The sequence below is a fragment of the Triturus cristatus genome, chromosome 9 (genome assembly GCF_964204655.1).
Source record: "Triturus cristatus chromosome 9, aTriCri1.1, whole genome shotgun sequence".
In the NCBI taxonomy this organism is placed as follows: Eukaryota; Metazoa; Chordata; class Amphibia; order Caudata; family Salamandridae; genus Triturus; species Triturus cristatus.
In genome coordinates, this window is record NC_140592.1 from 934,484,261 (window position 1) to 934,503,933 (window position 19,673).

A 19,673-nucleotide genomic window follows, 5' to 3' on the forward strand; every position below is an offset into this window, starting at 1 on the left:
GGTGTTGAAGCCGTCATGTGAATTTAAGATTAAATCTGGTACATAAATTTTGCAGTATGTTGTGTGCGCTTGGGGGGAGTGAGTGGCACTAAGACTGTCTGTCTAAGGTGTAGTCTAGCGCCAAATTGAAGTCACCTGCCATCACTGTTTAGGTCGTTTTGTGGGAGTGCCTCCAACCTTTTAGAGATGCCCACCCAGAATTCAGAGTCATCAGCGTTTGGACCGTATATGTTGAGTACATGGATGTTTTCTTCCCCCCTTTTCAAATGCGTCAACAGTACTCTCCCCTCATCGTCGCTGTATTGGTCTTCTATATTTATTTTGGAGTTTTTATTTAATCAATCAATCAATCAATCAGGGTACTTGTAAAGCGCGCTACTTACCCGTGAGGGTCCCAAGGCGCTGAGGGAAGGGGGGGTGGGTGCCGCTACTGCTCGAAGAGCCAGGTCTTGAGGACTCTTCTGAACGCGAGTAGGTCTTGGGTCTGTCGTAGGTGGGTTGGGAGGGTGTTCCAGGTTTTGGCGGCGAGGTAACAGAAGGATCTGCCGCCGGCGGTCGTATGTTGGAAGCGGGGGACATCTGCGAGGGCGAGGTTGGTGGAGCGGAGCTGGCGGGTGGGAGTGTAGAAGCTGAGTCTGCTGTTCAGGTAGGCTGGTCCGGCGTTGTGGAGTGCTTTGTGTGCGTGGGTGAGGAGCTTGAAGGTGATCCTCTTGTCGATGGGGAGCCAGTGCAGGTCTCCCAGGATGGGGGTGATGTGGCTGAGGCGGGGGGCGTTGACGATCAGTCGGGCAGAGGCGTTTTGGATGCGTTGCAGCCGCCGTTGGTGTTTGGCTGGGATTCCTGCGTAGAGTGCGTTGCCGTAGTCCAGTCTGCTGCTGACGAGGGCCTGTGTCACTGTTCTTCTTGTTTCGGTCGGGATCCATTTGTAGATCCGGCGGAGCATGCGTAGAGTGTTGTAGCAGGAGGAGGAGACGGCGTTGACTTGCTTGGACATGGAGAGGGAGGAGTCGAGGATGAATCCTAGGTTGCGTGCGTGGTCGGTTGGTATCGGTGCTGTCCCCAGGGCGGTCGGCCACCAGGAGTCATCCCAGGCTGAGGGGGTGGGTCCGAGGATGAGGACCTCCGTCTTGTCCGAGTTCAGTTTCAGACGGCTGCTCCTCATCCAGTCGGCGATGGCCTTCATGCCCTCGTGAATGTTGGTTTTGGTGGTGTGAGGGTCCTTGGTGAGGGAGAGGATGAGCTGGGTGTCGTGGGCGTAGGAGATGATGTTGAGGTTGTGGTGGCGGGCCACTTGTGCGAGGGGGGCCATGTAGATGTTGAACAGCGTCGGGCTGAGGGATGAGCCCTGGGGGACGCCGCAGATGATGTCGGTGGCTTCTGACCAGAAAGGTGGGAGGCGGACGCTCTGTGTTCTGCCGGAGAAGAAGGACGTGGTCCAGTCAAGGGCCTTCTCTTGGATTCCAGCTTCTTGGAGGCGTGTCTGTAGGGTGCGGTGGCAGACCGTGTCGAATGCGGCTGACAGGTCCCGGAGGATGAGGGCTGATGTTTCGCCGTTGTCCAGTTGGCGTCTGATGTCGTCTGTGGCGGCGATGAGGGCTGTCTCGGTGCTGTGGTTATGTCTGAATCCCGATTGGGACGGGTCCAGGATGTTGTTGTCTTCGAGGTGGCGGGTCAGTTGAATGTTGATGATTTTCTCGATTACCTTTGCTGGGAACGGGAGCAGGGAGATGGGTCGGAAGTTCTTGAGGTCCGTGGGGTCTGTCTTGGGCTTTTTGAGGAGGGCGTTGATTTCAGCGTGCTTCCAGCTTTCCGGAAATGTCGCTTTTTCGAAGGAGATGTTGATGACCTTCCGTAGTTGGGGTGCGATGGCCGCGTCTGCTTTGTTGAATACGTGGTGTGGGCATGGGTCTGACGGAGATCCTGAGTGGATGGAGTTCATGATCTTGCGTGTCTCGTCGTCGTTGGTGTTGGCCCAGGAGGTCAGGCGGTTGGCGCTGTTGGTGATCGCGGGGTGGGAGGAGTCGTGCATCGTTGGTGCGGTCGTGGAGTTGAAGCTGTCATGGATGTCAGCGATCTTGCGGTGGAAGAAGATGGCCAGTAAGTTGCACAGTTCTTGTGAGGGCGGGATGTCGTTGGCGCTGGCGTCGGGATTGGAGAGTTCTTTCACGATGCGGAAGAGCTCTTTGCTGTCGTGTGCGTTGTTATCCAGGCGGTCTTTAAAGGAGGATCTCTTGGCAAGTCTGATGAGGTGGTGATGTCTGCGGGTGGCGTCCTTGTGGGCTGCATGGTTTTCTGGCGTTCGTTTGTGGAGCCATTTCTTCTCCAGCTTACGGCAGGCGCGTTTGGAGGTCAGGAGCTCGTCGGTGAACCAGGTGGCTCTCCTGCTGGCGTGGCTGTTGGATGGTCTCTTGAGTGGGGCGAGGGTGTTGGCGCAGTCGTCGATCCACTGTCTGAGATTGAGGGCTGCAGCGTCAGAGCAGGTGGGGTTGATAGGTGGGTTCTGGGCGAGGGTGGTGGTCAGTTGGTCTTCGGTGACTTTGTTCCAGCAGCGGCGCGGCAGCTGTTGGGTGCGATGGTGCGTGGTTGGTTTTTTGAAGGTGAAGTGGATGCAGCGGTGGTCGGTCCAGTGGGGTTTGGAGGTGTGGTCGAAGGCGACGTGGGTGCTTGTGGAGAAGACGGAGTCTAGCGTGTGGCCTGCGGCGTGGGTGGGTGCGGTGACGAGTTGTCTGAGGCCGAGGTTGGTGAGGTTTTCGTTCAGAGTGGTGGAGTTGGTGTCGTTGTTGTTCTCGAGGTGGAAATTCAGGTCCCCAAGGAGTATGTAGTCCGTGGAGGCGAGTGCATGGGTGCTGGCGAGGTCGGCGATGGAGTCACTGAACTGTGCTCGTGGTCCGGGGGATCTTTAGATGAGGGTTCCTCTGAGGGTGGTTTTGGGGTCGGTGTGGATCCGTAAGTGCAGGTGTTCGGCGGTGTTGAGGGTGTCGTCTGCGTGGGTGGTGACCTTGAGGGTGGACTGGTAGACGATGGCTATTCCTCCTCCGATTCCATTGGCGCGGTCCCTGCGGGTGATCTTGTAGCCGTCCAGGATGGCTATGGCGATGTCGGGTGCCGAGGAGTCGTTCCACCAGGTCTCGGTGAGGAAGGCCACGTCTGGGGCGAAAGTGTCGAGCAGGTCCCAGAGCTCGACGGCGTGTTTGCGTGCAGAGCGGGTGTTGAGTAGGATCTATAAGAGGGGCTGAGGGAGGGAGGGGCAGCTGGGAGGCAGGAGCGAGGTGGCGAATGGGATGCTCAGAGGGCGGGGCCGCGGGGGAGCAGCGGCGGGAACCAGGCAGCGGGGGGCGGGCAAAAAAACGGCAGGAATCGGCGGGAATCGGCAGGAATCGGCGATCGGGCGAGCAGGGAGTGGGAGTCAGGATCAGGTAGCTGGCGAACCAGAGCAGCACTCAGGGGGGCAGCGCAGTGGCTGGGGAGCGACCTAGCAGGGCAAGGTACGCTTGTGATCACCCCCCGTTTCTTCCCTATGGCTGGAGAGCAGGCCATCTGTCCAACCCATCTCACCCTAATCCGTTCCGCATCGTCAAGGGATAATCTGGTCTCCTGCAGGAGGAAGATATCTGCTTTAGTTTTAGCTAGGTAGTCTAGTATTTTTTTCCTTTTAACTGGGTGGTTGAGCCCTTTAACATTTAAGGAGACTATCTTTAGGTTGGACATTAGTGTTTTCATGTTGTCTATTGCCATTTTGTTTTGCTAGGTATTGGTTGTTTGACCATGTCCTTTCCCCGTTTTCCAATCGGTATAGTCTCCCTCCCTTCGAGACCTCGGGTGAGTGGTACCTGTGACGTCCTCCATTGGTCCCTCTTCAATGTACCCTCCCAAGGACTGATGTTGTTCTCTCCCTTGAATGCAAGAGTGTAGATGGAAATGTTTTAAAAGGATAGAGTGCAGTGGGTAGAAAATGAAAGATGAGTGCCTCCCTGACAGTACTAACATTACTAACATTACACAAAAAACATTAAAAATCCCCCCAAAACCCCTCCCCTCCATCCCCCCGGTTCCAGCACATAGAATTTTGAACGTGCGACAGCAAAGATCCGGCTCCGCCATCCCCTGGATCCCTACGTTTTTGTACACCAAAGCATCTTTATAGTTACATTTCCCAGCCTTGTTATTTCTGCATATCTTGTCTAACATAATAAAGTTTTCTAATGATCCATATAGGCATATGTGCATGGTTACTACATTCACACTTATACATTTCTGTTTAAAAAGTTATAAAAAGGATATTAGTGTTTATAATGTTCTTATATATGTCTTCCTTGCTTCAGCAGCTGTCTCAGGATTCTTTATTGATGTTGGTTCGGCCATTGGGACATTCGAGGTAGATAATGTTAGGATAGAGTCTTGTATGAGGTAGATCGTGTGTCGCGTTTCTAAAGGTAGTGGTAAGTCCAAGGTTGAAGAGGCTGATCGCTCAGTTCTCATTTGGGGTTTCGTACACTCCTTCATTCCACTCTTAAGTCAGGCGAGGCTCTTCTCTTGATCGTGTTTGCCAGAGAGAGTTCCATTTCTTCCTGTGTTGGACCTTGAAGGCATCTAGACAGTTCTTTGGGGTTTTCAAATACATATGTTCTTCCTTTGTCGGTGATTCTGAATTTTGAGGGGCCTGTGAAAGAGAAAATGATGTTCTCCTTTCTTAGCTTGTCATGCTGTGCCAGAAAACCTTTCCTTAAGTCCACTGTGTGCTTGGAGAAGTCTTGGGTGAGGATTATTTTATGTCCATTCCACTGTATGTTATGGTTCTTCCTGGCCACTGCGAAAATGGCTTCTGTGTGTTGTAAGCGGAGAGGTTTGCCTATAATGGGCCGTGGGGTCGTTTTATTTGAGGCGCCAACTTTGAGAGCCAACGTAAGGTCAGTGCTGTAGACCACCCATGGCGAGCACCGAGACATCGGTAATAATAGCAGGAAAACTCTAGTAGGGAGGATACTCGCTCATCTATAACGAAAACGAAACCACCGATGGGTGCCGCCATCTTAGTTTTGAATATCGGGTAAACAACTCAGGGTCTAACGATCTTGCTGAACGTTTAAGGAGAGTCAATAGGAAGAGCGAATCAGAGGTGGCACACCTGGGTAACTCCTGGAAGAAACGCGCCGATAGCACAAGTATGGTAGCTACTGACAATCGCAAGCTCCGTGATTTCGCCCCGTACTCAAAACGAAAGTAATGATGAGTGCGAGCCTCCATTGCAGTCACCACAGGCAGTGAAAAAGCGCAGCAATCAAAAAACTGAAAACTTACCATAAAGGAAGAACCCGCAGCGCAGCATAGCGATAAACTTTGGCGGCCCCAAAAACGAGTATTCTCTTTCTCCCCGATAATAGAGTCTGGCAATTACAAGATACAGCTTGACCGGGCACAGAGATATAACAAGCGAAGTATACCAGCAGTAGGCAAGCATATTTAGGAGACAGCAAAGTCGACAAAACCCCTCCAGCACATGGCACAGAGGCACAGGGTGCAGCAAACGGGCAGTACAGGACCTATCATTTCAGGTGGCCGCCCTACGTGTTTCCAACATATCAGAGAAGGGGTCGATTAACACAGGAATCGCAGATACGTATAAAAATATGAAATCTATAACTCAGTGGGGTGCATAACGGAGTGGTAATTTAGTGGAAAAAAACAGATGAAGGCTAACAAGAAGGCAAGTGGGCAAAATCATACCCCTCCACCCTCACCAACAAACCGCACAGCCCCTTATATACAGCCATTCAGACCTCGATCGATCAAGATATTAGCTAGGTGTGCAGAATAATACCTGCTCACAAATATTCAAACAACAAGGGAGATGGCCAGTCGCACGCAGCCCAGGCAGCCTACCCAGTAAACAAAGGGGGTAGTAAATACAAGACCAGTCTGCAAGTGCAAAAAAAAAACAACAATAGTTTTCCATGTCCTCAGCACAACGACCCCATACTAAGACTGGAGAACAAGAGGCAACAAGAAACGCCAAAAATGTATCGTCAAGCTTGGGGGGCAAGAAACCAGCCATAGAGCTGTATACCAAACGAAGGATCAGCCAGCAGCAAAAGAGTGGAAGGATACTAGAAATGGCTGGCGCCGAAGGTAGAATCACGCAGCAGACAAAAAAGAACAAGAGTGAACCTCTGGACTATCAAACAAAAGAATGACATCAATACTATGGTGGACATGATCCTGAAAAAACTGGCGGATGTACATAACCTAGAAAAATCGACTAAACTAACGATGGATGCTATACAGCTGGAACTGGCTGCAGTCAGAGCCGGCATCCATGCAGCGAATAACAGACTAACGGAAGTAGAGCAGAGGGTGAGCGATATAGAAGATGGTGATCAAAAAGCAAACAAAACTCTGCTAGTTATCTAAAACAGCAGCAGTACTTCGCAGACAAACAGCAGAATTAGACGACCGGAACAGGCGAGGGAACATTAGAATACTAGGGGTCGCCGAAGGAGAGGAAGAGAAAAGCAGGTCGTGCATCATTTTTATACAAGACATGATCCCAAAAATAACCAACATTAAGTTTGACCTTCCCTTCGCGGTTGATAAGGCATACAGAGTACCAGCCTTCAAAACCTCAAATAAAACTCTTGCAGTCTTTTTGAGGGTCACCCTTGTATTAATTGCTCTCAGACTTCCTCATCCTCGTCTGGCAGGGTACACATTCTAGCCACTTTCTGCAGCCTGGCACAGTGAGCATGGAACCCTCATCTGGGCATACCCTTCCCACTTAGGGCGACAAAAGCAAAAACAACAGATGATGGTCCTAACGGGCCTAATTGGCTGAGCCAAAAAGAAACATAGGGCCTGATTAAATCTTGGCAGACAGGTTACTCCGTCACAACGGTGACAGATATCCCGTCCCCCAAAATATGAATCCCATGGGATATAATGGGATTTAGATTTCGGTGGATGAGATTTCCATCACCGTTATGATGGAGTAACCCGTCCGCCAAGATATAAATCAGGCCCATAGACATTATTGCTGGTGTAACTCACTGACCACGCCTGATGCACAGCCTCTTTATCATCCCCAGCACGTAAAGGCGGGAGACTGTAATATCATCTGGACGCGCGCAGGGTGTGATGAACCAAACCTTTCCACTGTCAAACTGAAAACCCCCTTAAAGTGGTAGGCCCCTGAATGGGAGTGGTGTGTGGATGAATGAGACTGTCAAAGCATGACTGGCTATATCTGTTGTTTAATCAGTGGGTTAACAAATGGATGGATGGATGAATGAATACAAATCTGTGTGTGGTAGAAAAGGTGGATCGGCAGGTGGGCAGGGCTGGACTAGGAACACAAACCAGCCCTGCCAATTCAGCTGGACCGGCCCAGAGGACGGAGGTGGGGGGGAGGTTGCTTGTGTGAAGCACTGCTGCCTCTTTTGTTACAGAGGCCGATATTGCAGCACAGCTGCAAAAGCGGCCCCCTGTAGCAAAAGCGGACCCCGTCCTTCCAGTCCACCGGGAAAAAGACGGGTGCCCGCTACTGCCAGTCCGGCCCTGCAGATGGGTGTGTGTGCATGCAAAGCCATACTAGTGCTTGTTTGTGGACAGATGAATAAGTGGTTGAACAAAGGGGTTATTAGTAAATCGATGTTTAATTGGATTTCTATGCACATATTTTGACAGAACAGGACATAACATAAATTGATTTACGCGTTAGGGAGTAAATTAAAAGTTGAGCGAAAATATGAAGAAATTCGTAACTGAATGATTGAATTCAACTGAATAACTGAATCCATTAATGACGGATGAACGAGGAATACATTGATCGGTGGCAAAGGAGTACACAGATAAACATTTGGGATTGTTCGATGAATAACTGCATGTGGACACACAGATGAACTGGTAGACTGATATGTGCGTGGCACACTTCCTTACCTATTTTGTTCAGAAGGCTCGATAGACACCAGACACCGACGAACAGGGCGCAGAGGAAGGTGCCCTGCAGCAGGAGGCGCTCTCTCCTCCGCCCTCCTTTCCGCAGGTGTGCCCCCAATCCTTCTCCTCTGCATTCTCCACGCATCGCTGGAACAAACCCCTGGCACAGCCCGCTCTGCGAACCCATATCCACGAGGTGAAGAGGGAAGTCGTGGACACTCCCAGACTCCAGCGAGGGGTGACTCTATGCACCTGAAGAGAAGTTTTCCTTTTTCAGCATTCCATGCCAGCCGGGCACCGCATGCAGAATCCAGTGACACAACTTTCCTCGCACCTATGGACGCCCTGCGACAGGGTCGAACGTTTGCCAACAGCCAGGCACTCACTTCACATTCCTAGGGTGGGAGTCCACTGCTGCGCCCAGGGGATGTTAGTGCACCCCTAGCTCCTGTCCCGGGGTGCCCGACCTCTTTAACTCTATCCTATAAACTGGCGTCCAGGAGACTCCCTGCCTCTGCATTCAAAACCAGGTCCTGCCCAGTGGTCCGTATCAACAAAATCCGGGGCGCGCAGGTGTCATTAACCGAGAGTGCAGTCCATAGCGGGGGAGCAGCAGTGAATGCGAGGAGTGCGGACCGGTGCTTTATACGGGATGACGCTGGACGCATATGCACTGGGGTCTGTAAGAAGGGCGTGGCTAATGAAGTGTAACTTGGAAGGGAAGCATTGCCAAGAGTCACGGACTGTAAAATTAAGGGCGTGGAACAAAACATGTGAACTAAATCCCGTGCTTGACTTAGCCTGCCAGCTGGGCAGAATTTGGTTGCCTCTGTGTGCTTTGTATCGGTAAATCCAGAGGCATCACACAACAACCTAGACCTGTTGGTTTTATCAGTGCTTATCACCACTGATTTTTATTAACTAGCAAATACATGAGCAATTTAAAGTATATTTCTAAATAATTGGAATTTATTCTCAGAATATGAGCCTGTGAGTTCAAAACATGCAAAGGTCTGGGGAAGTTGTTAGTGATGTACCGCCCCCTCCCCCCCACTTTTACCTGCAACCTGTCACTCTACGTTAGTCACTTACTGTGCTGTAAGCGATTAACTCGGTGTGCAAACCCAGCCCTGGATCCAGAGCTTTCAGTGGGATGGATAACGGTGGGCAGCCCCTAAAAGAGGCGTGGCCAAATTGGCTTAACTAGAAGGTATTTATGAGATGTATGGCCTACCTAATTATGGGTGTGCCTAAAACTCTGCAATAGACTTCTGTGCTTGATACTGCGTCACCTGGCTAGAATCTGGGTGCATGTCTGTGTTTGCTGTAGGTGCACCCAGAAACATCACACAACAATGAACACATGCACCTTAAACAAACTTGTCCTATTGTCTCTACAATTGCTTGTTAGCATTAATTTGTATTCCATATCAGATACATGAGTAACAACACCCATACTTACCTTCACGTTACTTTACTCCGTAATCTCCCAATATATTAGCAAGATACGCCCTTTCTGTCCACACTTTTATTTCTAAAGTTCCACCATCAGCAGTCTCACACTTCATCTTCTGTGGGTCCAGTGTTCTATTTTAACACTCTCTCACTCTCTTTCTGCATACTCTCCTTGCACACATACTTATTTTAAGACTGGGTTTTGACAGTGCAGCTGTTAAACAGACATACTGTTGTTAACCCCTTCGCTGCTAGGCCTCCCCGCCAGTTAAGTTTTTTTTTGGCTATTTGGGGTAGTTCACGTTTAGGCCCCTGTAACTTTTTGTCCACATAAGGGATCCACGTCAAATGTGCGCCATTTTCTTCCAACATCATGGGGATTTTAAAGGTACGCAGGGTTAGTGGATTGCCCTTGGAGGGGACCCAGAAATTAGACAAAATACAGCAAAATCTTGTTTTTTTTGGAAAAATGGGGGGAAAATGCTGCAGAGGAAAGAGTCTGTTTTTTCCCCCTGCAAATGGTATTAACAAACCATATGTGGTGCTGAAATCAACATCTTTCCAGCTTTCAGGGACAGACAGACTTTGTCAAAAAAATCACCATTTTTTACACAGTTTTGGCCTTTTACTGGGGCATAGCCTATTTTTGCTACAATTTTTCTGCTTTCAACCTCCTTCCAGTTAGTGGTAGAAATGGGTGTGAAAGCAATAACGGATCCTGGAAAGCTATACATTTCTGGAAAGTAGACAACATTCTGAATTTAGCAAGGGGTCATTTGTGTAGATCATTCAAGGTTTTTTTTAAATAGAAACTAACAGTTGAAAATAAGAAAAATTGAAAATGAGTTGAAAAAAACAGCCGTTTGTGCCAACATTTTCACCTGTGACTTCTTTTAAGTATGACAGATTTTTGAATGCAGAATACCATTACATGTGCTGGACCCTTCTGGTTGTGGGGATATACAGGACTTGTAGGTTCACCAAGACCCCGAGGAACAAAGAGACAATAACTGAGCTGCGTCTTGTAATGGTTTTCATTGTGTACCGGTTATATAGCAATTCATTTGGTGAAATATAAAGAGTGAAAAATAGGTATCAAGGACACCTATGTATTTCCGAAGTGGGAACAAAATGTAGAGTTTAGAAGCAGTAGCTATTTGCACATCGCCGAAATTGTTGGTACCCATACTAGCATGTGAATTATAGGACATTTTTCAAAGTGACTTCTTTTTAGGTCTCGCCTGACCCAGCGCATGCACTGGTCTGGCGAGACTTATTGAGGGGGCTCCAAAAAGTGCTACCAGGTCAGCCTAGAGCTACAGTGCATGTGCACGGGCGCGCGCCGCGCTTTACCGCGATTACTTTCGATTTCGCGGCCGCACGGCCGCTTTGATGTTCGATCGTGATCGCGATCACTTTCCCTTTCGCGGCCGCTTTGCATAGCCAATAAGTCTCGCTTTTGGGACCTTATAAGTATTTAGTTATGCAACTGTTGCATGGCTAAACACTTATAAGGTCCCAAAGGCGAGACCTATTGGCTATGCCAATGCTTGTTTACACATTGTCTTACACTTAGAAGGCAGCAATGCATGGAAAGTCAATAGATAATAACAGTTGTCCTACAATTCTGTTTTTCCCTACATCTCCCAATAAAAGTGGTACCTCGCTTGTGTGGGTAGACCTAGTGCCCACAACAGGAAAATGCCCAAAAAGCAACGTGGGCACACTACATTTTTACAGTGAAACAGACCCTTTTTTTGCAAAGTGCCTAGCTGTGGATTTTGAACCCGAGCTCAACCAGGCAAACCTAGCAAACCTATACATTTTTGAAAACTAGACACCCAGAGGACTCCAGAATGGTGTTACTTACCAGGTTCTGTTACCCAGAATCCCTTGCAAACCTCAAACTTTCTAAACAAAAACCTATTTTTCCTCACATTTGTGTGATGGAAAGTTCTGGAATCTGTGTGGATTCACAGAATTTCACCCACCCTGCATTCCACAAAGTCTTACAATAAAAATGGTACCTTATTTGTGTGGGTAGGCCTAGTGCCCGAGACAGGAAACAGCCCAAAACACAATCTGGACACACCATATTTTTACTGTGAAAACTGACCCTTTTTTTGCAAGGTGCCTAGCTGTGGTTTGGAACCCTAGCTCTGCCGGCACCTAGGGAAACCTAGCAAACCTACACATTTTTTAAAACTAGACAAACTAGACACACAGGGGACCTCAGGAGGTCCCACAACAGGTTCTGTTGCCCAGAACCCCTTGCAAACCTCAAACTTGGTAAAAAACACACATACACATTTTACTCACATATCTGTGACGGAAAGTTCAGGAATCTGAGTGGATCCACAAAATTTCCACCCACCCCAGATTCCCCAAAGTCTCCCGATAAAAATGGTACCCCACTTGTGTGGGTAGACCTGGTGCCCGTGCCAGGAAAAGGCCCAAAACACAACGTGGACACACCACATTTTTACAGTGAAAACTGACCCTTTTTTTGCAAAGTGCCTACTAAATGGTTTTGATTGAACCCTAGCTCTGCCAGCACCTAGGAAAACCTAGCAAACCTATACATTTTTGAAAACTAGACACCCAGGGAAATCCAGGATGGGGTGACTTGTGTGGCCTTCACCAGGTTCTGTTACCCAGAATCCCTTGCAAACCTCAAACTATGTAAAAAAACACATTTTCCCCACATATCTGTGATGGAAAGTGCTGGAATCTGCGTCGGTCCACAAATTTCCACCCACCCCTCATTCTTAAACGTCTCTCAATATAAATGGTATCTTACTTGTGTGGGTTGGTGCTCGCGGCAGGGAAGGGCCCAAAATGTATTGTGGCGACATCAAAATTACCTATCACAAAACCATCTGGTTTTGCAAAGGGGCTCACCTGGGTTTTTGGCCCTGTGCTCGACAGCCATCTAGGGGAAACCTTTTAAACCCACACATTTCTGAAAATTAGAGCCCGAGGGGGCACATAAGGGATTATGTCCCCCAACCGCCTCCTGGTGGGGGGGGCAGAAAGACTGTGGCAATTCTTTTGGGGTGGGGCATTGGCATACCTATTCTGGGCTGCCCCCACCCCTACATTTACAAAAAATAAGGAGAATACATGGTTCCCTAGTGGGCTTTCTACCCCACCTCAGGCACATCAGGGGCTACTACCCACATCTGCCTCCGGGTGCAGAAAGACTGTGGCATTATCTTTTGGGGGTGGGGATATTTGCATGCCCATTCTGGGCACCCCCCCACCCCTGAATGTTGGAGAAAAAAAATCCTTGGTGCCTAGTCTGCCCCCCGGGGCAGATAATGGGCTTTTGCCCCCATCTACCGGCAGAAAGACTGTGGAAATTTTGTATGGGGTGGGGGCATTTGCTTGCCCATTCTGGGCAGCCCCTATCCCTAGGTATAAATATAAAGAACTAATCCCTGGTGCCTAGTGGGCTCTCTGCTCCCTCCGGGGTGCAGATCAGGGGCTATTGCCCCATGCCGCCTCCTGGGGGGGGGGGGTGGAAAGGTGTTTGTCTTAATTGGGGGGAAGGGGGGGGCAGTGTCCTGTCCATTCTGGGCAGCCCTCACCCCTGGCCTAAAAAAAAGGAGTCCCAGGCATCTAGGGTGCCTTCTACCACCCGGGGGGGGGGGGGTAGATTGCGGCTACTGTCCCCATCTCTCACCTAGGGGGGGGGGGCAGAGAGACTGATCATGCCAGTTTTTATAGGGGGAGCGCCCAAGGGGCCGCTCCCCTGACCTGGTGCCGAGTTGGTGGATCCCTGCTTGGAGATCGCCATCCTGGGATCCAATAGGGAAGGGTATCATTGGAAAGGGGAGATTCTCCCCTTTCCAACGATACTTCTCCCATGTAATACGGTGCTGGGGGGGCTGAGACAGCCCCACAAGCACAGAAACAATCAAACTGAAGCTAAGTTTCAGTTTCATTTTTTCAATGTAGTGACGTCAGTGCGCCATGCGCGTGATTGTCATTACATTGAAAGAAAAAAAAACCTCAGAAGGTTGGGGAATCTCTTCCCCACCTCCCAAGGCAAAAAGAAAAAAAGAAAATCCCTCTGCTGTCTGCAGCAGAGGGATTTAGTGCACCTGTGCACATGACAGAATGGGAGCACAGGAGCACTGGGGCTCATGACGGAACCATTCCGTCATGAGCACCAAAAGGGTTAAGAAAGTACACAGGGGGCGTGGCCAAGCTGCCGATGGAGTGAGATGCATCTTCCTGTGTCTCCGCTCTTCCGCAGCCTTCCTGATCGGGGCCACGGCTCCTAGCCTGCTGCAGCCCCGAGTGTCCTGCTGCTCCCCATCATGAAGGATTGTGCGGGACGTTTGGCCCGGGCTGCCAGCAACCTTCTTTGATGATTCTAATCAGGCACCGGTCGGCCCAATCCTTCATCTTGGGGCCTCCTCTGGCATCGCTCGCTGTTCCTAGGCGGCCGCCCGGAGCCTGCATTTTTCTTCCCGGGCTCTTGCAGAGTGGGGTGGCCCACCAGACATTGAAGCTTCATGAAATCATGGCTTAATGCCATGCTCTCCCTGCTGGGAGAGGGGGATGAAGCCTGCCAACAATGTCAGTGGCCCAGCCTGGGATCTGCCGCCATCTTTGTACCAGCCTGCGGAGGTGACCCTGGACCAACCTGACCCTGCCTGGCATTGGTGCCTCGCAATGGAGGAAAGGGGTGATCAGCTGCAAAATCATGCAACGGGTCCTGCCACCCACACTCCACTCCGCACCAGTACCTTGGCTTTGGCCCCCGTGAGGCCTTGCTCCCTTCTGATCACCAATGTTGCCTCACCTACTGCCTCCACTGGAACACTTGCCAATACCTGCCACCCATCTTATTGGTGCTGTCCTCCTCATGCATGCTGACCTATCGCAGCTATGGGTCCTGCTTATCCAGTGCTCTGGCACCACACGGGCGCGGTGCCCCTGGATGACCTTCCTGCTGCTTCCATAGCTTCACCTTAGGGCCTACATTGTGCTCGCTGTGTCTCTTGACCCTCCCTGCTGCCTGACCACCCATGCTGCCCCCAGGCTGAGCTATTGTAAGTGGCATCCTGAACCCTGGGCATGGCCCATGCCTAAGTTTTTCTCTACACATTGGGTTGCACCTTCTCTAGTGCCGGTGGAACCTGAGGCACCCTGCTTTGCTGCGGGGCCCACTGAGGGACCAGGCTTGGCTGTGGCATTGCGCAGCACTCCCTTCCTGTTCCCTTGGGTGACACGCCTGGTCATGACTAATTGTGCCTTGGCTCTTATCGCCCCCGCGTCGCCACCTGTGGATGGGAAGCGCCTGTTGAAGTGTCTCCTTCAGTGCCCTTTGCCCCAATCATCGACTCCTGCTGGGACTGCATGGGGAAAAATTGATGACCCTCTGCTCTCGCAGGGCCCGAGCCAAAGCTATCCTGGGCCCGTGCAGCTACTGGCAGACCTTGGTTATCAAACAGGCCATATTACCTTACCTCTGTCTCTCAGACACTCGCAGACAGTGATGCATCCCCTCTGCCATGCCAAGAGGTAAGTCCAGCAAAGACACCCCATCCAGTCACCCTAAGGACAATCCTGTTGCTTCTCTGTGGCTTAAATCAGGTTCCCACCTATGGACACCACCGACTCTCCTCCTGCCTCCGCATCCGGTGACCCCGCAGCTGCCCCCCTCACACAGGCTCATATGCATAATTTCCACCAAGAAATAGGATTTGAAATTAACTCTCTCAAAATAGATTTTAAAGCCTGCTTATACGATCTTAAGCATGATATCAGGGAGATCGAAGGGCAATGACGATTTGGAATGTGCGATGGGCACCCGCTCGGAGGATCAGGAAAACTTATGGCGCAGAATGGCGACGTTGGAGGAACAACACGTGGACCTTCAACTGAACCAGGAGGAACAACCTCTGCATTAGGGGTGTACCTAGGGGTGGAGGGCTCGGACATCATGACGTTCACGGTGGATCTTCTACAAACAATCCGGGGGTCGAAGACGCCTCCCTTCGTGCTCGGGCTCATCCGGGACACCCAGACTTTGTCCCTGATATCCTCACGCGAGTGCATTTTTTCACTGAAAAAGAAGCAATCTTACACGCCTGGCGCCGTAAGGCGCACTTGATCTGATTGGGGGATGCTCTGTCCTGGAACATGCTTTGGTCCAGCTACCTGATGATAATATTCTTTGGATGCTGATGCAACTGGTTCATGGACTCCTCTTATGTTGCAATGACCTGCCAATGGGGTCCGTACCCAGGGACTAACAGCTTCATGACCGCGTTAGTTGGGCCTTCTTATGTGCAGTCCTGCAGAAAATTAGTCTAGGACCGGGCATGATATCTAAGGTTATAGCACCTTGCACCTCTCCCACTGCGCTGATTTGGATTAACGGCCTGCTCTCCCCACCACTTGAGTGTTTGCATTGATTTGCATGAGGGACTGCTTTACAGCTATAACTCTCTCTGACAGCTCTATCTGTTTCCCTCCTCTGTGTCTTTCAATAGTATCCTAATGCTACATGTGTTAGTACATTAAATTCAGACCTATTCGCTTTGCCACTATTTGTTTTTCTTGACTCTCACAGACAAACATACAGTCCCACACCTCTTTCTCTGCCCCCATGCATTTACCTTTTAAAAAAACAAACTAAAAAAGATATATATATATATTTTTATTGATTTTAAGCAGAAGAACCAAGTAAAAGCATACAGTCAATGCCAGACACATAGGATGACACATGGTACACAATGAACCATCCGGATCACAACAATCACAACTTTGGCTAGGAATCAAAATTTTGGGAAAGCTACCACCATACACCCATATTTTCTGATATTTCTGCAGGCATCCTCAAGATTTATAAATGTACTCTTCTGTTTTTGGACACTAGTCTATGCCTCTGATCCAGACCCACAGTGAGGGAGCCCTGTCCGAGCACCAGGAGTGGGGATATGCCCGTTGGCGACAAGAAGGCCCGTAGCCACCATTTGTCTAGTTGCATGTCTGCCACCCTATTCATCCCTCACACCAAAGAGCGCTATCTGAGGATCAGGTGTGTGTGCTGACCCTGTCCACGATGTGAGAAAGGGTCGATTGTATTTGAAACCAGTATTGTTGAATTCCCTGACATTCCCAAATTCTATGATAGAATGTACCAAGCTCCTCCATACATCATGTAAGGAACGACATACTAATTAATCCGTTTCTCCAAGCGACTGAGCAGATGAAGTATTTCAATGTCCTTCATGTGCACATGTAGAACGTCAGTTAATTAAATATTCTTAAAATATTGGAAGTTGCGCATAGCTTACGTTTCTATGAAGTGTGAAAATGGTCTCATATGGGATTCAGACCATATACAGCCAAGTTTTGATTAACCAATAGTGCCCCAGAATCTTTCCAGACCCACTCAATGCTTCAGTCAGGTACCATAGCATATGTACACAAGGGAAACCCAAAGATCGTAAGGGACCAAGGGTACTTGAGTCACTCTAGAGACAACGGGCCCTTAACAAAACATGAAATACAGTTGTTCTGGATACAAAAATCAGTTCCATAAACAGATTAAGTGATCAGAGTTTTCAATTTTATTACCACAATTCGATCAAAAATGTGAACTACCCCAGGCAGAATAATTTCAAAAACCAAAGATCAAGAGAGCAAAGAAACAATGAACTGAAACAAACAAGAAGCAAAAAAACAATAATGCACAGAAAACCAGGCATTAAAAACTGACAATAAAATACATATAGACATATACAGGCAAGAAAACAGTGACCAACATTAATATAACACATTTAGGTCCCTTCTTATTAAAAGCAAAACACTACTTCACCCAAAACAACAATTACGTGGATCGGCAGGACCCAGTCCACGTAAAGCCCTGGGTTCAATAGTAAGAGCGAAGAGAAGAGGTGATAGGGGACAAGGGGCATGAACAAAAAACAGCTACAACAAAAATCTTAGCTGAGCATAGTGTGCTGTCCCACTGGTATTTTACTGTTTCCGTCATTGCATCCAGGCATATAATACAACAAGTAACATGTAACCTACAACACGCCAGAACTATTTGCTTTGTCAATGGTTGTTAGTTGCATAAAATAAATAAGCAACAACTGTTGCTTTGTTGTACGTAATATTGAAAATGCTTCAGTTCTGAAACAATGAGACTGTAAAAGACCTATAAGAAGTCTCTTTAAAGTCACAGACAGTGAAGAGTGGTATTGCTGCAGAGTTAAGATTATTTTTCACCCTGAGGGTGAGGGTAAAATGGAGCGCCCGATAGGGTCCCGTCCCAGCACCTGTTTTTTTTAGAAATGCTGGTGCTGAACACCAGCAGGACCCGGTCCACGTAAAGCCCTGGATTTAATAGTAAGAGCGAAGAGAAGAGGTGATAGGGTACAATCCTGTCTAGTACTGGGTTCAGTCGAGAAAGGAGAAGACAAGACTCTGTTCACTCTCACTCGTGCCCAGAAATCCTTACAAAGATTTGCACATATCTCAGAAAAAGGGGCCCTCCATTCATACGTTTAAACAAGCGCATCATAGAGGGCCAGTGAATGGAGTCAAAAACTTTTTGAAGACAAGTCAGAACAGCACTCAGCCTTCTTCCATGCCCTCAGAGCATGCAAGAGAGTTATTAAGCCTCATGAGACAATGCTGTGTGCTGTGACCAGGCATGAAGCCGTTTTGATAATTGTTTATCAAGTTTCTTGTTACGTTTGCCTGCCTGTTCGCCAGAAGTTTGGGAAGTATTTTAATTTAAAGGTTTATCAACAAAATTGGGATCTACTATGCACAGGTCTGAGAAGGCTTGCCAGCTTTGAGGAGCACAGATATGGTTGTGCCGCTCAGATCATAGGACAAAGCACTGAGTTTGTATACTTCCTCATACATGTTCAGCAAGGGAAGAAGTAAGTGCAAAGCATATTATTTAAAGACTTCTGAAGGGAACCCATTAGGACTGTTTATGAGTGTTAAATATATATACCAAGGTGTATTGGTGAATCAGTGGGTGCATGAGTGCCTGTATGGATGATTTAGTGGTTACATGACTGACTGTATAAGTGAAGAGCGATTAGGTGTCTCAGTAAATGTATGGGTGAGTGGCTGGTTGTGTGAATGTCTGTATCAGTCTGTCTTTTAGTGTCTAAGTGGCTATATGGTTGTGTATGGGTGTGTGAGTGGCTGTATGCGTGAGTGATTGGTTGTCTGAGTAGCTGTATGGGTGCCTGAGTGTCTATGTGGATGGGTGAGGGTGTGTGTGACTGCCTGTATTGATAAGTCAGTGGGTGAGTGAATGGTTCTATGTGTTAATGAGTGCATGTTTGAGAGGCTCTATGGGTGAGTGTGTGTATGGCTGTGTAGGTAAGTGAGTGGATGTGCCAGTGGTATATGGGTGAGTAATGGGTATGTGAAAGGAAGTATAGGTGTGTGATGGGGTATATGAGTGAATGCGAGAGAGGCTTTATGGGTGAGTGTGTGTTAGCAACTGAATAGGTGAGTGAGTATGTGTTAGTATCTGTATAAGTAAGTGAGTGGGTGTGTGTGTGTAACTGTATGGGTGAGTAAGTGGCTGTGTGGTTGCCAGTATGGGTGTCTGAGTAGCTGTGTGAGTAGCTCTATGAGTGACTGTCTTAATCAATCAATCAATCAGGGTAGGTAAGGCGCAACTACTCACCTGTGAGGGTCTCAAGGCGCTGGGGGGAGGGTGGCTCCATTGAGTGCTGGGGTTATCTGAAGAGCCATGTTTTAAGGTCCTTCCTCAACTGGGGCAATGTGGGAGATTGCCAGAGGTGGAGAGGGAGGGTGTTCCAGGCTTTGGCTGCAAGATAGGAGATGGACTTTCCTCCAGTTCTGGTCTTGTTGATACATGGGATGGTGGCCAGAGAGAGCTGGGCTGATCAGAGGTGTCTTTTTGTGCATGGAAGGAGAGGCGGCTGTTCAGGTATGCTGGTCCGATGTTGTTAAGGGCCTTGTATGAATGGGTGAGGAGTTTGAAGGTTATTCTTCTTTCGCCTGGAAGCCAATGAAGATTGCGGAGGTGTTGGGTGATGTGACTGCGACGTTCTGGACAGTCTGGAGTTTGCAAAGGAGTTTCTTGTTGATTCCAGCATAGAGAGCGTTGCCGTAGTACAGTCTGCTGCTGATAAGTGCATGTGTGAGTGAAACTTTTTCTGGATTCAGTTGGGATCCATCTGAAAGTCTTTCGAAGAATGCGGAGGGTATTGAAGCAGGTCAAGGATATGGCGTTGATCTAGTGGTTCATTGTGAGCGATGAGTCT

At 48.9% G+C, this 19,673-nt stretch overlaps 1 protein-coding gene across 3 annotated transcripts in view; it reads right to left on the reverse strand.

Moving 5' to 3' along the window:
• The window catches only part of LOC146799096 (sodium/potassium/calcium exchanger 4-like), a 937,744-nt gene that overhangs the window by 709,019 nt on the left and 209,052 nt on the right, over positions 1-19,673 (reverse strand). Inside the window, exon 1 of one of the 3 annotated variants that reach the window (XM_085628038.1) lies at positions 7,930-8,538. The exons of the other annotated variants lie outside the window; for them this stretch is intronic. Coding sequence (XP_085484164.1) covers positions 7,930-8,116 — 187 coding nt within the window. The 5' untranslated portion in view covers positions 8,117-8,538. Of the gene's footprint in view, positions 1-7,929; positions 8,539-19,673 lie in introns of those variants that run through there. 3 annotated transcript variants of the gene reach the window in all.